Source organism: Rhinopithecus roxellana, chromosome 6 (genome assembly GCF_007565055.1).
Source record: "Rhinopithecus roxellana isolate Shanxi Qingling chromosome 6, ASM756505v1, whole genome shotgun sequence".
Classification (NCBI taxonomy): Eukaryota; Metazoa; Chordata; class Mammalia; order Primates; family Cercopithecidae; genus Rhinopithecus; species Rhinopithecus roxellana.
Genome location: NC_044554.1, coordinates 32,349,737 through 32,370,693, shown reverse-complemented (window position 1 = coordinate 32,370,693; position 20,957 = coordinate 32,349,737). Strand labels below are relative to the sequence as shown.

General features: G+C 37.0%; 1 protein-coding gene across 1 annotated transcript in view; it reads left to right on the top strand.

The window, feature by feature from the left end:
• The first annotated feature begins 1,736 nt into the window (after positions 1 to 1,736).
• The window catches only part of CNTNAP2 (contactin associated protein like 2), a 1,672,147-nt gene continuing 1,652,926 nt past the window's right edge, over positions 1,737 to 20,957 (top strand). Inside the window, 2 exon segments of the mRNA XM_030933000.1 lie at positions 1,737 to 1,743; positions 2,667 to 2,777. Coding sequence (XP_030788860.1) covers positions 1,737 to 1,743; positions 2,667 to 2,777 — 118 coding nt within the window.

Sequence of the window (20,957 nt, the reverse complement as noted above, 5' to 3'; positions counted from 1 at the left end):
AATAAGCAATTTAAAAAATATTATATGAAGACAGATTCGTTCATTTTAATTTCCAATTTGTATACAATTGAGTGGTGAGATAATAAATAATAATTCATTTTTCCAGTATCACTGGTGACTTCATTTAAGTGAATTTACAAGAAAATTAGTTTATTCTTTCTGTTGGTAGGTTGTTTCTGCTTAAAAATTTCTGAGAGAGAAACCATTTTTGAATATATAGAGAAAAATTTTCTGTCTTATTAAACAGAGTTCTGAGCATAAACATTTGTTCGGAATTTAAGACCACCACTCTAAAAATTAAGTGTTGTAGCATGTTATAATATGAGATCATGCTTCCAGACTCTTTGAGGTTCATTGGGTTTAGTACATTCATTCATTTATCCTACAAATGTTTTTAGAGCACGTGCCGAGTACCATTGTTCAGATCACTGGAGAGTAAGCATTAGGCCAACTATCTAAAACTTCATTTCAGATAGAGCTTTCTGTCTAGTGGGAGAGAAAGGCAACAAAAAATTAAATGAATAACAACATAACATGTCAGGTGGTGCTAAGTGGTATGACAAAAAATAAAGCAGGGTGTGGATACAGAGACTGATGGCAACAAAATGCTGGGTGAACTACCAAAGCCTGTCTCCAGTGGCGAAGGTGACATTGAGCAGAGACCTGTGACAAGAGAGGATAGTTGGACTAGGAATTGCAAAGGCTTACAGCAGGGGCAGGCTTGTTTTTAAAGGAAAAGGAGGCGCCAGGAGCAGTGGCTCACACCTGTAATCCCAGCACTTTGGGAGGACAAGGCGGGCAGATCACGAGGTCAGGAGATCGAGACCATCCTGTCTAACATGGTGAAACCCTGTCTTTACTGAAAATACAAAAAAAAAAATTAGCTGTACGTGGTGGCACGTGCCTATAATTCCAGCTACTCAGGAGGCTGAAGCAGGCGAATCGCTTGAACCTGGGAGGCAGAAGTTGCAGTGAGCCAAGCTCGCACCACTGCACTCCAGCCTGGGTGACAGAGCGACACTCTGTCTCAAAGAAAGAAAGAAGAAGAAGAGGAAAGGGGTCATGGTGGCTGGACAGGAATAGACAAGGACCTGGGGAAAGAGATGAGAATAGTGCTGTGGCCATCATAGGCCACTGGGTGGCAGGGTGGCAGGGGTTGGTTGCCGGGGGGACTTCGAACCGTATGCCAAGTTGAGAGCAGGAGCCAGAGAACAATTTGAATACAGCAGCCACACGTTCACTTACAGTTTAAATAGTGTTTCTTCAGCTGCTGCAGGCAGAACTATAGCAGAGTGAGAGGGGAAGCAGGAAGACCACACAGTCTTTTGTAACATAGAGCTCTGGAAGCTGTGTGTGCACGATCTGTAGCTGTGGAGTTGAAGTGGGCAGTAGGACTTGGAACATCCCAGTCTCAGAAGACATAGCCCTCCATGCCATCTCCCAGAGAGGGAGGGTAGACTCAGAACAGTCCTGGCCACGTTAACATTAGAAACACTTAGGCATTGGTAAAATGAGAAAGATCCATCAAAGGAATCAGAGAGCAAGCAGTTAATGAGAAAAAAGGGGGAAAAAAAAAGTTAATGACATTATAAAAGCCAAGTGCAGAAAGTGTTACAAATAGAATTGAGGTATCGCCTGGTTCCAGTGCAGTTGATTGGTTGAGTATGATGGGAACTGATTAATTTTTCTGTCAGTGATAATTTTCAAGTTGGTGAATATTCTGTCTTTACTTGCTGATGTCTCGTTCGTTCTTTCTTTCTCTTTCTCTCTCTTTCTCTCTATCTTTCTTTTCTTTTCTTTTCTTTTCTTTCTGATGGTGTTTCTCTCTTGTTGCCCAGGCTGGAGTATAGTGGCGCGATCTTGGCTCACCGCAACCTCTGCCTCCCAGGTTCAAGCAATTCTCCTGCCTCAGTCTCCCGAGTAGCTGGGATTACAGGCATGCACCACCATGCCCAGTTAATTTAGCATTTTTAGTAGAGACGGGGTTTTTCCATGTTGGTCAGGCTGGTCTTGAACTCCTGACCTCAGGTGATCCACCCGCCTCAGCCTCCCAAAAGTGCTGTGATTACAGGCGTGAGTCGCTGCTCCCAGCCTCTTTTTTCTATTCTAGTAGGAACACGTAACATGAGATCTGCCTTGATAAGTGTGCATGATTATCTAGAGGTATAATATTGCACACCAGATCTCCAGAACTTAGTCATCCCACATAACTGAAATTTTATACGTGTTGGTTAGCAACTCCCCATTTCTTGGTCTTTTGGCTTTGATAAGAGTCCTCTTTGTCTTTCCTCCTCCAACCTTAGTAATTCTAGTGCTCTGTTCCTATAATGTATAAATACCTGAAGATTTCCAGGAGATGCCAGATACCGAAACTTATTACAGGAACAAGCTCAGTTTTACTCATGATTCTCAGATAGCAAGGCTGAGGTGAAGTCCTTCAGAGTAATGCACTTTGCTGTGGTTTTCTGTTTGAATATCAGGGTTACATAAACTGCTCCTGTGTTATATTTTGGATAATAGAAGTCCCTAAATTCCTTTGCTAAATATTGTTTCAAATATTTATAAAAGACATACCAGAGTCAATGATTATTTTAACTAACACATACCAATAATTATTTAGAAATTGTTACTGAGTGTCTCTCTCCCTCTCTGTCTTTTGTTTTCAGAAAAATGTGATGAGCCCCTCGTCTCTGGACTCCCCCATGTGGCTTTCAGCAGCTCCTCCTCCATGTCTGGTAGCTATTCTCCCGGCTATGCCAAGATAAACAAGCGAGGAGGTAAGCCAAATTTTGATTCATTTATCAATAAACATGTTAAATAAGAACATGTTATATTTACAGCCATATATATATATATATATATATACACACAATATATATAAACTCACACCACAGATGTTGGCAGATACCAGAAATCATTCTTGCCACTTCTGTTAAAAGATCCATAGAAACCATTAACCTCTCACGTGATCTCCATTGGGGAATGACATAGGAAAACTTGGGCTGAAAGTGAGAGATACTAAGTCAAAATGGAAGACATTTTGAAGTTGTCTGGGATAATAAAGTCAAAATGGCATAAACATTTAGAGTTCAAATTCCTATTAATCAGAAAATAGTTTAGAAAGATGTAAGAAGGAATCGACTCCCACAGTGTGTACTGTGTATTAAACAGAGCACTTTGTATTTACTGTATATTAATGTAAAAACTTAGTTCCTATTGAAAATGCAAAGGACCCTTATAATTTTTCCTCCTGTACCCAGAATGTACCTCTATTATAAAATCTGTATGAAAAATAGTTAGATATATGCAACTACAACGTGCGTTCTTGATCTTAAATCATGGTATTTGTTAGTAACTGGGAGTTTCCAATTTTCTAGCAATTCACTGAGAGTAAAAGAACATAATTAAGGACAGAGGCAAAACACTTTTGCTTCAAAGGAACACTGGTACAAATATCAGCAAATGGCAACTTAAAAAGGAAAGAAACAATATTGTCTTAGATAAATATGAATCAACAAACAAAGACCATGATGTTTAATTCAGTAAAACAGGAATGATGGTTGACAGGGGCTTCAGTGGAGAGGGATTAAAATGAGAGATAATCTGTTAAAAGGTACAAAGTTTTAGTTAGACAAGATGAATACGTTTTGGATATCTATTGTGTAGCATGGTGACTGTAGTTAATAATATGTTGCATGCTTTAAAATCACTAAGATAACAGCTTTTAAGTGGTCTCGCCATTTACAAAAAATAACTGTGTTGTGATGGATGTGTTAATTATCTTGAATTAATTATTTCACAATACATATATCAAAACACCATGTTGTGTACTATAAATATATACATGTTTTGTGATTGCACCTTAATAAAGCTAAAGGAAACTAAGAAATGTGAAATCATAAAACAATCTAGAATCAACCAATTCTAGAAATAAAAAAAAATAAAAGGGAATGAATGTAGGAGGAAGCAAGGAAGGGAATAAGGGAGAGAAGGGGAAAGGGAGGGAGGGAAGGAGGAAGGAAGGAAGGAAGGAAGGAAGGAAGGAAGGAAGGAAGGAAGGAAGGAAGGAAGGAAAGTAGGAAGGAAGGAAGGAGGGCAAGGAGGAAGGGAGGCAAGGGAGGGAAGGAGGAAGGAAGGAAGGGAGAAAGAAAGGAAGGAAGGAAGGAAGGAAGGAAGGCAGGCAAGGAGGAAGGGAGGCAAGGGAGGGAAGGAGGAAGGAAGGAAGGGAGAAAGAAAGGAAGGAAGGAAGGAAGGAAGGAAGGCAGGCAAGGAGGAAGGGAGGCAAGGGAGGGAAGGAGGAAGGGAGGAAGGGAGGAAGAAAAGGAAAGAAGGAAGGAAGGAAGGAAGAGAAACAAAAATGATAAAAGAGAACAGGAGGAAACCCAAAAGAAAAAATACAAGAAGAAGAAAAAATAAAGGGAGGAAGAAAAAATATTGCATCAGAAAAGAAAGGCTTATCAGATTTAGAAAGACCAAATAAGAGAAGAAAATAGATAAGAAAAAGCTAGCCTAGTGTATACAGAATAATATATAAGGTATTCACAGAAGTTTGAAGAGGTCTCAGTTAGTAAAAAGACTTGGTGAAAAAGTGATACACAAGCAAAGGTAGAGGAACATAACAAAAATGCAGCTTTCGTGTAACATTAGTATAAACTAGCTCATTTTTATAACCTGATATTCATCAGGCTATGGACATGAGAGACTTGTTGAGTTACTATAAGTTATCAAAAATTCTGCATAATGATGTTGAAGTAATATAAATTTTATTTCTCTCTCATAAAAGTCATTGGAAACAACTATTAAAAAATGAATATAGACAGAAAAACATGAAACAAGGGACTGGCCATACCCAAAAGGTATACAGACCTTCCCAGGACTAGGAAATCTAGGACAAAATATGAAAAAGATATACCATATAATTCTAGTCCGAAGAGAATGTACTGTTCCCTAAAAGAAGTGCCATAATACCAAGAGACATAAAGCACCTGTGAGGAATGGAAGCAGAGTCAGAAAATGTTGCTTTCAAAAACTTTGAGTGAAAAATATGACTGAAGAAGATGATTTGCTCACTAAATTTGGGCAACTCAGGTTCTATCATGCAAACAGCACTTCAGGAATACAAATGAGACAATCTAGTCACCAAGGAGAAAATTGAAAGTGCACAATTCGATTTGCACTTTGAAAAGTGCACAAAAGAAATTGTGGCCACATGACCACAATTGAGCAAGGAACCCATTTCCATAGACGACCTCGACTAAACCATGCAGGTGCTATAGTTGTAGGAGAGAGTATAGATGTTAGAGGCACAGAAATTTAAAAGTGTCAATTGCGGGAATTAGAGAGATGTGGGTATTTTTACTTTCTAACCTTTCAGAGCAGCAGGCTACCAGATGCTGAAACTTCAGGTATAAATTTATTTTGCCTTTGATTTTTTTATGAGAATTAATGTCTTTTAATATATATATATATATATATATATGTATATATATATATATATGTTTTTTGTTCTCATTTAATTCTAGAAAAGTTACATTATTTTATCTTTGCTTTAACATAATACAAGATACCACTTTACATCATTTAGAGCTACTTCTGTATTTATCTACTCATATAGAGAGAGTCAGATATCTGATATTAAACTTCCAAAATGTTGATATATTTTTTAACTTGGATACTGGGATTTGAGGAGTGTTTTTACTTTCCTTATAGTAGTTTTGTCTGTAGTTTGTAGAATATATATTTATATCTACCTAGATGATTGATAGCTGGGTAGGTAGGTAGATAGAGAGAAATAGAATGCATTTCCAGAAAGACAGATGTTTCAAAAGCAAAAAAACTATTAAACAAAAGTTACAGTTTCTTAACTGTGTGACCCGAAGTTCATCTCTTTTGGACTATTGATATACTGGATTGTCATACATTAGGGTGAAATTCTCATGTTGGGAAAGAAAGTGTTGTCTGTCCTATAGATAAAGGTTTACACTTTGCTGTAGCCCATTTTATCAACATTTGTTACGTGGGGAGGTGCAGCCACGTACGTACTTTTTGACTTCTAAAGACTGCTTTGCTTATCAGCGTTATGCTGTCCGTAAGGACATATAACTCGCCCTCCCCAACCCTCTCATGTTTGCTCCCTCATTTTTACGGATGGTGAGGTAAGTAAGCTATATCTTCACCCTTTGTGCTGCTCTGCCTCTGCAGGTACAGACAAGACACATACATGTAGGGCTTAACCCTTGTTGGCCACATGAGTGTGGGGCAAGGGAACTAGCATGAGAAATGAAGGTTATAGCTTCTCCCAGGAAAAACAAAAAGAAAGTCATATATAGTTGTTATAATACAAAACATTTATTTTTTGAGCGTCTCGCTCTGTTGCCTGGGCTGGAGTGCAGTGGCATGATCTCAGCTCACTACAAGCTCCACCACCTCCTGGGTTCAAGTGATTCTCCTGCCTCAGCCACCCAAGTAGCTGGGATTACAGGAGAGTGCCCACTTTGCCCAGCTGATTTTTGTATTTTTAATAGAGAAGGGGTTTTGCCATGTTGGCCAGGTTGGACAACAAAATATTTTATTCCACTCTAAAATTTATATGCAAATGCCCTTGGGAGAAGAGACATGTAGGGTGAAATTCATGATAACGTATGCATGGCTAATAGTCTGCATTGAGAGAAAAGAGATTTTTTTCTTTAAGTATAGCATGATGTTATATATCTGGAAGATATAAAGAAGACAGATAATTCCAAGCAGAAAAAATATACATGAGCATTACAGAATCCAGGAATGTTGGAGATACATTTTCTTAATTTACAAGTGGCAAGAGTCATCTGATACACTATATAAGCATCTGAAAGTGAGAAGATCATATACTAACAGAAAAATATAAGAATGTAACCTACTAATTATACAAATGCTGAAAAGAACAAATTCAGTTGAGCATTATGTTGATAAACATTGGCTTTAAGTTTTATTATTTACTTAAATGATATTCCTAAAATACATTTTGGAAAGAGACTTCATAAATACATAGAAAAGCACCGTATAAATGCAAATATTCAGATGACAGATTGTCACATATTTATGAAATTGAATTCAGTTTGTGGGTCTCCACAATACAAATCCATCTGCTATAATCTTGATGTCAGGGACCAGTACATGGCAAAAGTGGGGAAGAAATGTGATATTTAAATGAAAAATCCATGTGTAATTCTAACATGTCTTTTGGAGCCCACTGCTTTTAGTTTGTTGGTGCTGTTGTTGTTTTATATCAGTGCGTTATTCCTGTGATCTGTGTACTGATTTATCCCCACATTTTTAATCCATTGAAAGCTTGTGTCATTCTGAGTTAATAGCAGTTAGATGTGTTACTCTTTCCAAGGTTAGCACAGATACAAAACCTTTGAAAGTTTGAAACAATGTATCCCTTACCTTATTTTTAATATAGAATTTTATAGATTATACACTGCTTTCATCTGTGCTCTAATTGTTTCTCAATCTTCATAACAACCTGGTTAGAAAGAATGGTAAGTTAGAGATGCCAATCAATTCTCTGCCAAACTTTCAACCTTGTACTTCATATGCCGTTTATAGAAATCAGCCCTTTTCTCCTGCCAGAGGCACAGCCATCCACCACATGGCCCAGGTCTCCCTCCACTACCACAGAGGCTTAGCGAGAACACCTGATCTCAACGGATGCTATTAGAATCTCTCTGCTTTGTTATGTAACATCATTTTGGGAACCCAGGGGACTACTGGGGAAACCACAACAGGCTATGTGTAAACTAGAAAGAGAGAAGAGGAGAGCAGATGCTGGGGAAGAAGGGAAGGCATGAGACTGGGGCACCTGCACAGAGAAGGACGAATCAAGCTCTGGTTTCACTCACAGCCTCTTTCAGACCGCTGTTTCCAGCTGGCTTAACTTCTGACTGCACTTCAGCTTGAGTCTCTGAGATGTATCATTCCACTTCTAATAGTCACCTCCTCCTGTCTGAGCTCATTCAAGTTTTTCTTCCTAGTTACTAAAGGACTTTTGGTCTTAAAGAAAACACAAACAAAAACTAGTTATTATCCCCATTTTACAAATTCAAATAATACAGATAGAAACCCCAAAATACATCATTAGTTTCTAAAGTAGCATAGTTAGGGAACAATGGCACAGGAAGAGGGATACAAATCCATGTCTTCTGCTGGAACCCGACACTCTTTATATGTGATTGTACCAGATGAGGCAATATCAGTGCTGCCTTTTTTAATTAACCCAATGATGATGGGACCTAAAGTGAGTTTGAAGGTTTGAGTCAAGTTTGATGTATTTATGCTTACATAGCCAGAGAGACCCAATCATGCAATCTCAGCATTTCCCAACTAATGTAGATCCTGAATAATTTTCTTTCTTTTCACCTTCCTGCCACTTATTTTTACTTAGTAGATGCTTCTAAGAATCTTGTTTGTTGCTTCCTCAAAGATGTTTCCTCCTATGTATTTTCCCTGAGTAGTTTCTCCCATTTTAAGAATGTGTCGTCTTCTCTCTTAAACCAGAGGGCAGAAGGTTGTGGTGGTGATGTTGCTTTCACATCAATTTTCCTCTATTTCCTTCAGCAGGGAGAACACATTATACCTGCAGGCCACATAATTAATAATCACTTATCAAAGGAGTATGTGAATAACAGATGTTTGGTGAGACTGCTGGAATAGATCTCTTGAAGTTCCTACTTTTATCTTAAAGAGAACCACAATCCTTACCTTTCCTTAAAAGATATCACTTTATACTAGAATGATTTCTAATCTTTTGGGTATATACCAAGTAATGGGATTGCTGGGTCAAATGGTATTTCTGGTTCTAGATTCTTGAGGAATTGCCACCCTGTCTTCCACAATGGTTGAACTAATTTACACTCCCACCAACAGTGTAAAAGTGTTCTTACTTCTCCACATTCTGACCATCCTGACCAGCATCTGTTGTTTCCTGACTTTTCTGTTCTTTTTTTTTTTTTTTTTTTTTTGAGACAGAGTCTCACTCTGTCACCCAGGCTGGAGTGCAGTGGCATGATCTCAGCTTACTGCAAGCTCTGCCTCCTGGGTTTACGCCATTCTCCTGCCTCAGCCTCCCGAGTAGCTGGGACTACCAGCGCCCGCCACCACACCTGGCTAATTTTTGTATTTTTAGTAGAGATGGGGTTTCACCGTGTTAGCCAGGATGGTCTCGATCTCCTGACCTCATGATCCATGTTTCCTTACTTTTTAATGATCATCATTCTTACTGGCATGAGATAGTATATCATTGTAGTTTGATATGCATTTCTCTAATCACCAGTGATAATGAGCTTTTTTTTCATATGTTTGTTGGCTGCAAACCAACCCAAATGCTCATAAATGGTGGACTGGATAAAGAAAATGTGACACACATACACCATGGAACACTATGCAGCTATAAAAAAGAATGAGTCATGCCCTTTGCGGGGACACGGATGAAGCTGGAAGTCATCATTCTCAGCAAACAGGAACAGAAAGCCAAAAACCGCATGTTCTCACTTATAAGTGGGAGTTGAACAATGAGAACACATGGACACAGTAAAGGGAACATCACACACTATGGCCTGTCGGGGGTGGAGGGCAAGGAGACGGAGAGCATTAGGAGAAATACCTAGATGACAGGTTGATAGGTACAGCAAACCACCATGGCACATGTATACATACCTATGTAAAAAAATGCATGTTCTGCACATGTATCTCAGAACTTAAAGTTAAAAAAAAATTCACTAAAGCCATAGTTTCCAGTTTAATTTTTAAAAATTAACATAAAAAGAGACCATTGAAGTTAATAATCGCCACCATGCCTTGATGCCACAGCTTGCTCAGATAATCACTGTAGGCTGGTGTCATTTTCCACTTCCTGTTGGCCAAAGGAAGTTCTAGTGATTAGCACGACTCCAGCCTCCTCCCTAGTTAACACTTGCATACGCACGTCCACCTCCGGAAACATGCTGGGCTGCCTCTTACCGGCTGCCAGGCAGCTCAGCAAACAGTAATGGTTTACTCTACTCTTGAGAAATCCATTGTTCCTGCTACTCCTAGAAAGAAAGTTTTCCCTTTTTTCCATTCTCAATCCTCTTGTCTCTGAGTTACATTTATAAAACACCTTATTTCCTGCTGCTTTTTCTTTGCTCTCCTTTTTGCCTTTAAATATTAGAAGGATCTGTCACAACTAATTAAATCTAGAACTGCAGCAGATATACTATAAACTGGGAACGGAACCACAGTGCGTCCACGAGGGCATTGTCTGTCTGTGTGGCCTAGCGCCTCCTGCTGGTGCTCTTCTGCTGTCTCTAATCCCTTAGTAATCCTTTGTTACGTACATATAGCCCACTCATGACAGCCAGAATCAGCCACAGTAGGCAGTATTCTTGACCTTAATTTAATTAGGAAGTTTTTCTCTTAGAATATAACGTTAAGGCATAAATTATGAAGTAAAGTTCCCAATTGATGAGATTCTGCCCTATTTTTGCACCTTCCATTCCAATATTTTTCTTCTTTTCCTTTGCCAGCCTCTACCATGTAGTACTTTTAAAAATTTGCTGCTTTCCTCACTCACAGATAGTTCATTATTACTTAAGTATGAAGTAATCGGTGAAGTGTTACCTCTCTTAGGACTATTTGCCTTTTAAAAGCACATCCTTGGGAGCAGAAAAATTCAAAGAACTGGTTTTCTAATGGGGCATTTCAGGATATTTGACATTCCTATTTTGGCTGGTCATACCTCTTCATCTTCAAATGACTCTCCCGGAAACACCTGCTGATTTTGTTGGCTCTAAGGCAGTGCTGAGCAGTAAAAGGAGAGTGGCTTATATTCACGTATAACTAAGTTCCAGTACTGAGCTGACCAAGGACAAGTATGGGATTAGTCAATTATTTAAATGTATTGCGTTTTGGTTTCCTCATTTCTATGATTACTATATCTGAGGATATAGTAATGATAAAGGATATCATATGAAATTATTTGTCATCTGAGTCAGGCACTTTTGACATTGAAAGAGAGTATCATTAATAGTTACACGAGGGTAATCCTGGAAGTATGGTCCCTCTACTTACAGTTTAAAATAAAATCAGTTATACTATTTAGCAGAGCTATTGTGAAGGTTAAAAGAAACAATTTACACAAACTATGTTACATTGAAATATTAGTCTCTTTCCCATAAGTTACTCTCAGCTTCTAAAAACAACACTATAGATACTAACATTTTAACACAAGGATTGAATTAAATACCTTTGTCATTACAAAGACGATGTCTCCTTAAAAAATTATTGTTTGAATTTGTGTGTTTGCCAATGTATGTGTGTTCCCCCATTATCATCTAAGACAAAATATTACCATAATAATTTAAAAATTAGTAAAATAACATTTTTAAAAATTTCAATATTTTGGGGGTATAAAGGCTTATAGTAACTTAAATATTCTGCAGGCCTTTTCGCTTCAAACTCCTTTCAATTTAAATGAAAGAGATTATGCCAGTGATTTTTAAGTGTTGTTTTGTTCTTATTATCTTAATGTCATTTGAATTTGATCTCTTAGAATCTATATATCTTACAGAAACTAACATGTAGTTATTATGAGCCTCAGATAAAACGTTGTTCTGGACATTAGGGCGAATAAAAAGTGTTACCTTTGTTTTCCTTAGCCCTATATATTCTGTCTATTTAATACAACTTTTCAAAGATTTCTTCTAAAGACCTCACAGTTTTTATATCCACCTACCCAATTGAATGAGTTTCCATCTAACTGATATTGTGAATTTTAATGTAGTCTCGTTTGCTTAATTCTCAAAGATAAACCCAAATTTTGTCTTAACTGGGAGTTTTATAAAATTAAATGTGTAATACATGGAATATTTGTATCATTGACACTTGTTATAAATGATAGAATGTTGAAAACACACTCACCAGGCAATGACTCATATATTTTGTTTGGGCATGCCTTTTGAATTTTTAAATAGTATTGTTATCTTTCAACCATTACACTAAATTTTATAATGTTAGTATTTCAACACCTTGTTTTTATTTTCTTCATAGAAATCTGTGCTAGGTTTTGTTGCAATTTCCATAGAGCAATGTTTCCCAAAGTGCATGATGTTAATATGTGTTGTGAGCACACATACATACACATGTGTTTCCATAATCGAATCAGACTGGGCAGATGTTGTGCTCTGGGACCTTCTTTTGGAGAATCAGAGATCCTCTTTATCACGGAACATCTTTAAGACCAGCAGAATACATTTCCACTTTGGGATTTGCTTTTATAAAATTTAGCTAAACACTGTGCACATCAAGGGCTTTAAATGGGGTTTCTTTAATGTGCTTAGAAATATAGTTGTATCTCCCATGGGTTTACTACTGTGTTTCTGGAAATACTGATTCTAAAAGTTCTTTGATAATAAGTCTAGTGATTTTTAGTTTAACAGAATGAACTAGACTTAATTAGTGAAAAGAGAATAAAGATAAAAGAGTTTTTCAATTTTGGACTTTTGAGATGAAGAATATTTTAGTTAATTATTTTTAGGAAGTAGCTATTTTCCCATTTGCGTACCAAATTCTATATATCTTAATATTTTTCGTTGAGAAAATAATGTACTGGCTTAACGTTAATGCTATCACATTGATCCCTGCTGCCACCTTTGAAATGGCTCTGGAATATTGATTGTCTAACACTCTCTTTGTATCACAACATTAATAGCTGATTGTCTAAACGGGGGAAGTTTGTGAGTAATTCATTAGTATAATATATTTTGTAATTTTACTTTAAACAAAATACTGAAAGCTATCCTATTTGGATAATAGGATAAAATTTAGGACATATGGCCCTATAAAATTTAGGACATATGGGATGAGATAACCACATCTGAAGTAGCAAAGAAATGTATGTAAATAAAAAAAATTAAGAAGATGTGAAGAATAGATACACCTTTGTAAGACTGTTGATATGGATCTAGATTTTTTTGTTACCCATAGGAGACATCTTGGGCCATTTCCTACTTACGTTCAGTTGCCAAGATTCCTCACCCAGTTCTATGATGATAAATTCTGAGTGGATACTCTCTAGGATTCTGTCATAACTGAATGCCTGTGGTGTAGCCAAGAAAGATCATAATTCCTTGATCTTGATCTTGCTGGGCTCTTACAGATTTTTAGTGGTCTGGACCACACCTCCCTCTGTGTGTAGATATCTTTTCTATGAAATTTCTGGAGAATGGTCAGGATATCTAGGCAAAAAACCTTATCAAATATTTACACACTGAACTTTTCTTTCTAAACCATTGAAGAATATAGGCAAAATGTGTTTTTGAGAATAATCATTTAATATTCCTTTATCCCTTTGCTTTTTTTTTTTTCTTTTTAAGACAAGGTTTGTCACCCAGGCTAGAGTTTAGTGGCATGATCAGGGCTTACTACAGCCTCTACATCCTTGGGCTCAGGTGATCCTCCCATCTCAGCCTCCTGAGTAGCTAGGACTATAGACTTGCACCACCATGTCCTGCTAATTTTTTTTTTTTTTTTTTTTTTTTAATATTTGTACTCACAGGGTTTTGCCATGTTTGTCAGGTTGGTCTCAAACTCCTGCGCTCAAGTGATCTACCCACCTTGGCCTCCCAAAGTGCTAGGATTATAGGCATGAGCCATAGAGCCCGACCTATATGCTAATTTTATTCATAGAGAGTCTTTAGTATTTTTCACATCTCAAATAAGGAGGTGGAGAATTTTTGTGAATGATTTCTACCATCAAAAATATTCATTTCGGGCCAGGTGCGGTGGCTCATGCCTGTAATCCCAGCACTTTGGGAGGCCAAGGTGGGCGGATCATGAGGTCAGGAGTTCAAGATCAGCCTGATCAACATGATGAAACCCCGTCTCTACTAAAAATACAAAAATTAGCCAGGCATGGTGGCGCGTGCCTGTAATCCCAGCTACTTGGGAGGCTGAGGCAGGAGAAGTGCTTGAACCTGGGAGACGGAGGTTGCAGTGAGCCGAGATCAGGCCTCTGCACTCCAGCCTGGGCGACAGAACAAGACCCTGTCTCAAAAAAAAAAAAAAAAAAAAAAAAAATTCATTTCTAAAATAAAATTCTTCACAGCCTCAAAGCACTTTCATGCAGTACTTATGCAGGTTTGGCTCTCAGAGAATGCTTTCTAAATGTGTGAACAAATACATAAAATATTATTTATTGCATATATTATTCTACTAATTTTAAATTTCAAATACTCATTGTTTATATGTAGGAATCATGTGTTAAATCAAGAGTTAGTATTTGCTAATACTTTTCTTGTTCCAAAAAAAAACCATCTCACAGATTGTTTGGTCACTGTTGTAGCCCATTGGAATCTAGACTGTAATAGCAAATGAGTGATAACAACCAACACAATTATCATCATCAATAAACTAGACATTTCAATCTCATTTTTAAAAATGGATATTCAGAGTCATTACAGAATGGCCCCTCATATCAACATTCTTTCAATTCTTCCAATATTGTAGGGCAGAGACCATGAGGATAATGTTGAGCTGATAAAGCATGCCTTTCTCTTTTTTTTTTTTTTTTTTTTTTTGAGACGGAGTCTCGCTCTGTCGCCCAGGCTGGGGTGCAGTGGCGCGATCTCGGCTCACTGCAAGCTCCACCTCCCGGATTCACGCCATTCTCCTGCCTCAGCCTCCCTAGTCGCTGGGACTACAGGCACCGCCACCACGCCCTGCTAATTTCTTGTAGTTTTAGTAGAGACGGGGTTTCACCATGTTAACCAGGATGGTCTCGATTTCCTGACCTCGTGATCCGCCCGCCTGGCCTCCAAAAGTGCTGGGATTACAGGCTTGAGCCACCGTGTCCGGCCTAAACCATGCCTTTCTTATTTCAAGATACTATTTCAAATTCATGGCTGGCTTTTTGTGCTGGCTTTTGGGTAACAGAATATATTGTATCAGTCCTTAACACTGTATCTGGCTTGTAAGAAGTACATTCTGTATTCCAGTTGAAGCAGGGTAGCCTACAAGAACAAACGAAAGCCAGGAAAGAGTAGGGCAAGTCCACAAGTAGCCGTTCGGGAAGTTCACATCAGCTGGTTGGTGAGTGACATTGAATAGAGTTCATTCATTAGACAAGTTTAGGCCATAAAAAAACTACATATGTAAAAAATATACTTCAAACCTGAAAATTGCAATTCCTCTATGCCAAATTAGTGACTTTATTTCTCAATGTCTACTCTCCTGTGATTAGAGAAAATTCCATGCTTTTGTGACTATTTGTCCCTTTTCTTTATTTTACTTATTAAGAGAAAAAAAGGACCAAATTATTTCCAAGACAATTGGGAGGATTTAATCTAATAATGACTCTGTTAGCAACCTGGTTAGGTCATACTTATTAAAATGAATAGACCCTTTTCTTAATACCCTTAGCAAATTAATGACTTTTTCACACTTTTTTCTTTCAGGATTAAGAAATATAGAATTGTTCTTTCTTTTATATACATGCCTTGCAAAAGTAATTCTAAAAATACTGTCGCTAATAAGAATTCAAAGCAGTGTAGCCTTTGTTAGCTGCCTTTTCTATACAGCAAGAATGAGCAATCAACATTGTTTACTCATCCCCTTGCTTTAAAACTCACATATATGTTTGACGCAAATATTGCTGACAATAAAACATGACATTTAAGACAGTCTATTTTTATTGTTCTTGTCTCTTTAACATCAAAATGTAAACACAAAATGTAGGAAGATTTCTTCCCCAGGTTTTCACCCAAGGTCATTTTATTTTATTTCCCTTAGCTATTTTGATTTTCTTGGCAAGGCAAGGAATTCGTGTTGCTTTTATTATGCTTGGTTTTCATTCTTAGCAACTTTTGCAATGTATTTCCTTTGTATCTGTCTTCTGTTTTAAAATTGATAGACAGTGGTATCTGTTTGAACTGGGGGGTCCTTGTCTGTAATATGTCTGTAGCCTCCACCTCACCAGACATCCACAACCAGAAAGACTCTTCTGCCTCCAGGATGAATTATTTTGCATTACAAGGTTTGTGCCTGAGCATATGTATGAATAGTGCATAATTAAGTGTGTTTTATAATTTTCCCTATCCAGTGTCTGGCACATGTACATTTGGTTGAATAACAAATTGGGTTTTGTTTGTTTTGTTTTTGTTTTCAACCCTCTGCTTAGACCACCCAATAAGTCTTATAAGGATCTATACTTAAGGTAATGAAAAGTATTGTTGATTTCCTTACTCTTCCCCCCTGAGTGTTCTAGAGGGTGGAAGTTAAAATCACATGCTTCTGAGGCATACAGAAGAGTACTAGAGAGTCATAGGGATTGCTAGAGATTCTTCTCATATTTTGGTAAGGTCATATATTCTCATAGGATCATACATAATTCTCAGAGGAGGAGGATTAAATGTCCTCCAACAAGAGGATAATAAAGCAGAAATGATGACTTCTTTACTGTTGAAGGGCTGGCAGTCCACAAAAAACAAGTCCCAAGAAGGCCAAAAGAGCAAAGAGTGTTACTGCCCCCACCACATTTATGTTCCCAAACCTTCCACACACCTACGTTCACATTCAAATAGTATTAAATTATAAGCAGTCCCCATTGGTCTCCAGGTTTTTTTTTTTTAATTAGATAGATCAGCCTTCATAAACAGCATTAACATGTTTAAGCTTCCTGTCCTTTGGTAGTGATTTAAGTTGTCAGCTTCCTCAAAAGTCATTACTGACGGCAGACAAAGTATTTCTTTTTGGTCATTTCAAGACATCCATATATATATTTTTTTCTTCCTCTATCTCTATCTCAGAACTTATAATGAAGTATTGCATTATAGACTTATTTTTCTGACTCCAAGAGACTGGGTGGGTGTCACCTGAAGACATGCCCTATGTATCAGGTATCCATGAATACTTGACATCTAGGATGGTGCTAAGAATAGAGTTGATACTCACAAATGTAGAAATAAATGCTTATATGTACATATTATTTTATCTGATCCTTATAAAACCCTAGGAAGAAATTTAAAAGTTACAAAACTCAGTTTGATGAATAAGAAAACTGAGATTCAGGAAAGTTTAGATTCTTGCCTAAGGTCACAGCTAACAGAAACCAGATTTGAGTATTTGAAATGAAGTCTTCTGACTTCAAAATCAATCACTATTCTGTTCTTCACATGTCTTCCCTGACTTTGTGAGAACTTTTCTTTTGGGAAAATTGGAATAATATTTGAGTTGGTTATAGGGCGTCAATAAAGTTTCCCCACTGGTGTTTTAGAACACAAAAAGACACATTTCTCTTTCATTTCTGAGAAGCATATATTTGAGTAGATTTTCATTCAGAGAGCCTTTGTGATTTCTTTGCATGCTTTTTAATAAATAATCTGAAAGTTAAAGAAGTTATTTTAAATATTTGCATATAATGATGTATTTGTTAAAAGCCTATCTTTTTTCCCCTGCACTAAAAGCCTAGCCAAAATTCAAATCGATTTAATCTAATTTTTGAATTTGTATTATGTGAGGTGGTAGGCAAAAAAAGAGACAAACCTGTACTCGAAATATTATATATGGGAGAACCAGTAAAAATTTGAAAAGAACAATGAGACCAACATTCTCTCTACCAGAAAAGAATTTAAATAAGAAAAAAAAACTACTGATGTGCAACACCAATACGCTAGACTCTGACAGAAGCTGTATTTTTAAAGTCACCAACGCTCTTAATATTCAAAACACATGCGAAAAAGCAGTAAGTCAGTACAAAGCGAAAGAAAATGATAACAGGAGTAAACCTCAACCACAAAATAGAAAGTATGTGAGGTCTACTAGATATGCCATAACTGGATCTATGTTTAGTGTGAGATGAGAACAATCTGGCATCAATAATCACAGTATCACACTGTATGATCGTTATCAATCACTAAATGCTTTCTTCCCTTTCAAATAAAGGATTCAGCATTGTGACATTTTGCCTTTCATTTTGTTGTTGTTTAGTAGAATGACCATATTTCCTGGAAAACTGGAAACTCCCAAGGGAACTGATTCATTCTTTTTCCCCAAACTTCTTTATATCAAGTATTAAATAAAGTAAAGCAAAGACTCATTTTACCAAATCTTTCAAAGTTATTGTTATCTATCTTCTCTATATATTATTTAAGGCAATAGTAATTGATGATAATGCAAAATAATTTCCTAAAGAGAATTTCAAAGAAGTACAAACTACCTTTGGTTTTTAATTCAAAAATCTATATTTGCATTTCAACAATTCCAATGAGAAACCGGAAACCAAATATTGGTATATGTACACCAAACTGTGTTTGTTGGTTTCATTCCCAAAGAAATAGCACTAACTAGGCATCAGGCATAAGGAAAAGAGAGAGGCTAGGTAACCTCAATGCAGCCTAAACTCCTCCCCAGGTATGAGTTTTAGGCTTTCAAATCGGGGCCATCAGGACTTGAGAGGAAACATGCAGGTAACCAGTTTTAGGGATGTTTATTGGATAGGTCCAAATGATGCAACTTTGTTAAAAGACTACCTTATCTTCGAGATTTGGTCAGTGCTTTCTGTGCAGGGGTCTGGAAACAGGCTTTGAGTACCTCAGTCTTTTTTTTTTTTTCTTTAAGTTCTAGGGTACATGTGCAGAATGTGCAGTTTTGTTACATAGGTATACATGTGCCATGGTGGTTTGCTGCACCCATCAACCCGTTATCTACAATAGATATTTCTCCTAATGCTATCCATTCCCCGTCCCCCACCCCCAACAGGCCCCAGTGTGTGATGTTCCCCTCCCTGTGTCCATGTGTTCTCGTTGTTCAAATCACACTTATGAGTGAGAACATGTGGTGTTTGGTTTTCTGTTCTTGTGTTAGTCTGCTGAGAATGATGGTTTCCAGCCTCATCCATGTCCCTGCCGAGGACAGGAACTCATCTTTTTTATGGCTGCATAGTATTCCATGGTGTATATTTGCCACATTTTCTTTATCCCGTCTATCACTGATGGGCATCTGGGTTGGTTCCTAGTCCTTGCTATTGTGAACAGTGCTGCAGTAAACATACGTGTGCATGTGTTTTTATAATAGAATGATTTATAATCCTTTGGGTATCAGTCTTAATTTAGCATCTTGTGGTTCCAAGTGAGGAGAAGTTCAGGTAGACAGATCCAGAGATGCCAACCAGGACTCAACATGCTCCTTGCAGCACTGGGGAAGAAAACATAGGGGGGAGGAGGCACACAGTCAATGGTTACGACAGAGATAAGGAATGCTGACGCTTTGTTACAGCTTCACTTTAATTTGTTTGTGAGCTCTTTCTAACTTTTCCTTCTGTTGATAGGGCATACATTTGGAAATAATCAGTTCTCCTCAGCAATGTATCAATGAAATGGCAAGGATTCACTAAGGAGTGATAAACAGGCAGGATGTTTTGTCAACAGCCTGAAATATGTTAATCGGCTTCTGGAACACCAACAATTTAAATTCAAGTAGATTTCTCACTGAGTCTGAGATCTAAAACCCTGTGATTCTGTTTCTGTTTATTGGATTAATCTAGAGTTTAGGTTCCTTTGTTCTCAACTCTTAGGAATCCCCCCTACTATTTTTTTCTTTGCTTGGATGGCTTAGTTGGAATAGAAAAAAGTGTGGTTGATTTCCTCAGAAGTGTTATCTGTGTGACCTCATACTCAACTGTGGGAATAACAGAAAGGGAGAAATGGGGAAATAAAAATCCTGTTGCTGAATGAGAATTCTACATCTCACTGCCATATGGAGTGGTACAGTTATTCATATTTCAGGCACCTCAATTAGACATTCATTATTCATAAACACTTATGTAACTCTGAGTTATTCAGGCTGGGAGAGAACATTTCCATCTTTCTTTTTCCTTTTCTTGGACATCTTATATCTAAAAAGAGGAAAAAGCTAAAAAAAAAAAAAAAAAAAAAAAAAAAAAGCACCCTCTCTGCTACATGTTTATCTGAACTATACATTTTAGGCAAAATGCCATGACTGAATCGGAGCCGATCTAGTACATTTGACTGTGTCTTGTCAGAGAAGCAATCTGAACAAATAGGCTAAGATCAATTCTATTAGAGGTGAAATACGGACCAAGATGCCAACATTGATCCCTTCAGCCATGGCCCTTGCATATAGTTCTAATGTACAATAATACAGGTCAGGACCTGGAAAGGCCTAATTGACAAGACTAAGTGTCAAAATCCATCTTGAAATGCTGCTCAAATTAGAGAAAATGAAGGACCCAAGCATTTAATAAGCATACATTGAGCTGAGCACATACCACTCCTAAAGATTCATTTGCATGTGGGATTAAAACATCTAAAAAGTTGACAAGGGAACTTTTTAGAGACTCTGAGATGGTGACATCAATATGACACAAGGCATTGTTTGTCTGAAGCACATTGGTGAGTGTCCCCAGCCATAATTTTGGAGATCGTTCAGGTGGCATCTGAGTATAAATCAAAAGAAAATAGGTACTTGTCTTACTTGATGAAAATAATTATTGTTTTTTTTAAAAAAATATTAAATTATTTTTAATTATATTTAATTATTTAAATTATATTTAATATTTTAAATAATTATTTTAAAATAAATTATTAAAAATTTTTCAATAATTTAACAAATATTTATGGTTTACTTTGTGTTCAGAACATGTTGTGGTCTATGTCAGCACCGTCTGGTAAAATATATGCTGAGCCACACCTGTAATTTTCAATTATCTAATACCTGCCTGAAGAAACTAAAAAGAAGCAGGTGAAACATTTTGTATGTTTTAGTTAACCTAAAATATTGTAATATTGTCATTTTGTTGTGTAATCAATATAAACATTATCAGTTTGCTACTTTACATTTTTCATACTAAATTTTTAAATCTGGTGTGTATTTTATACTTATCTTGATTCAGAAACTAAATTTCCATCAGAAATACTTAATCTGTATTT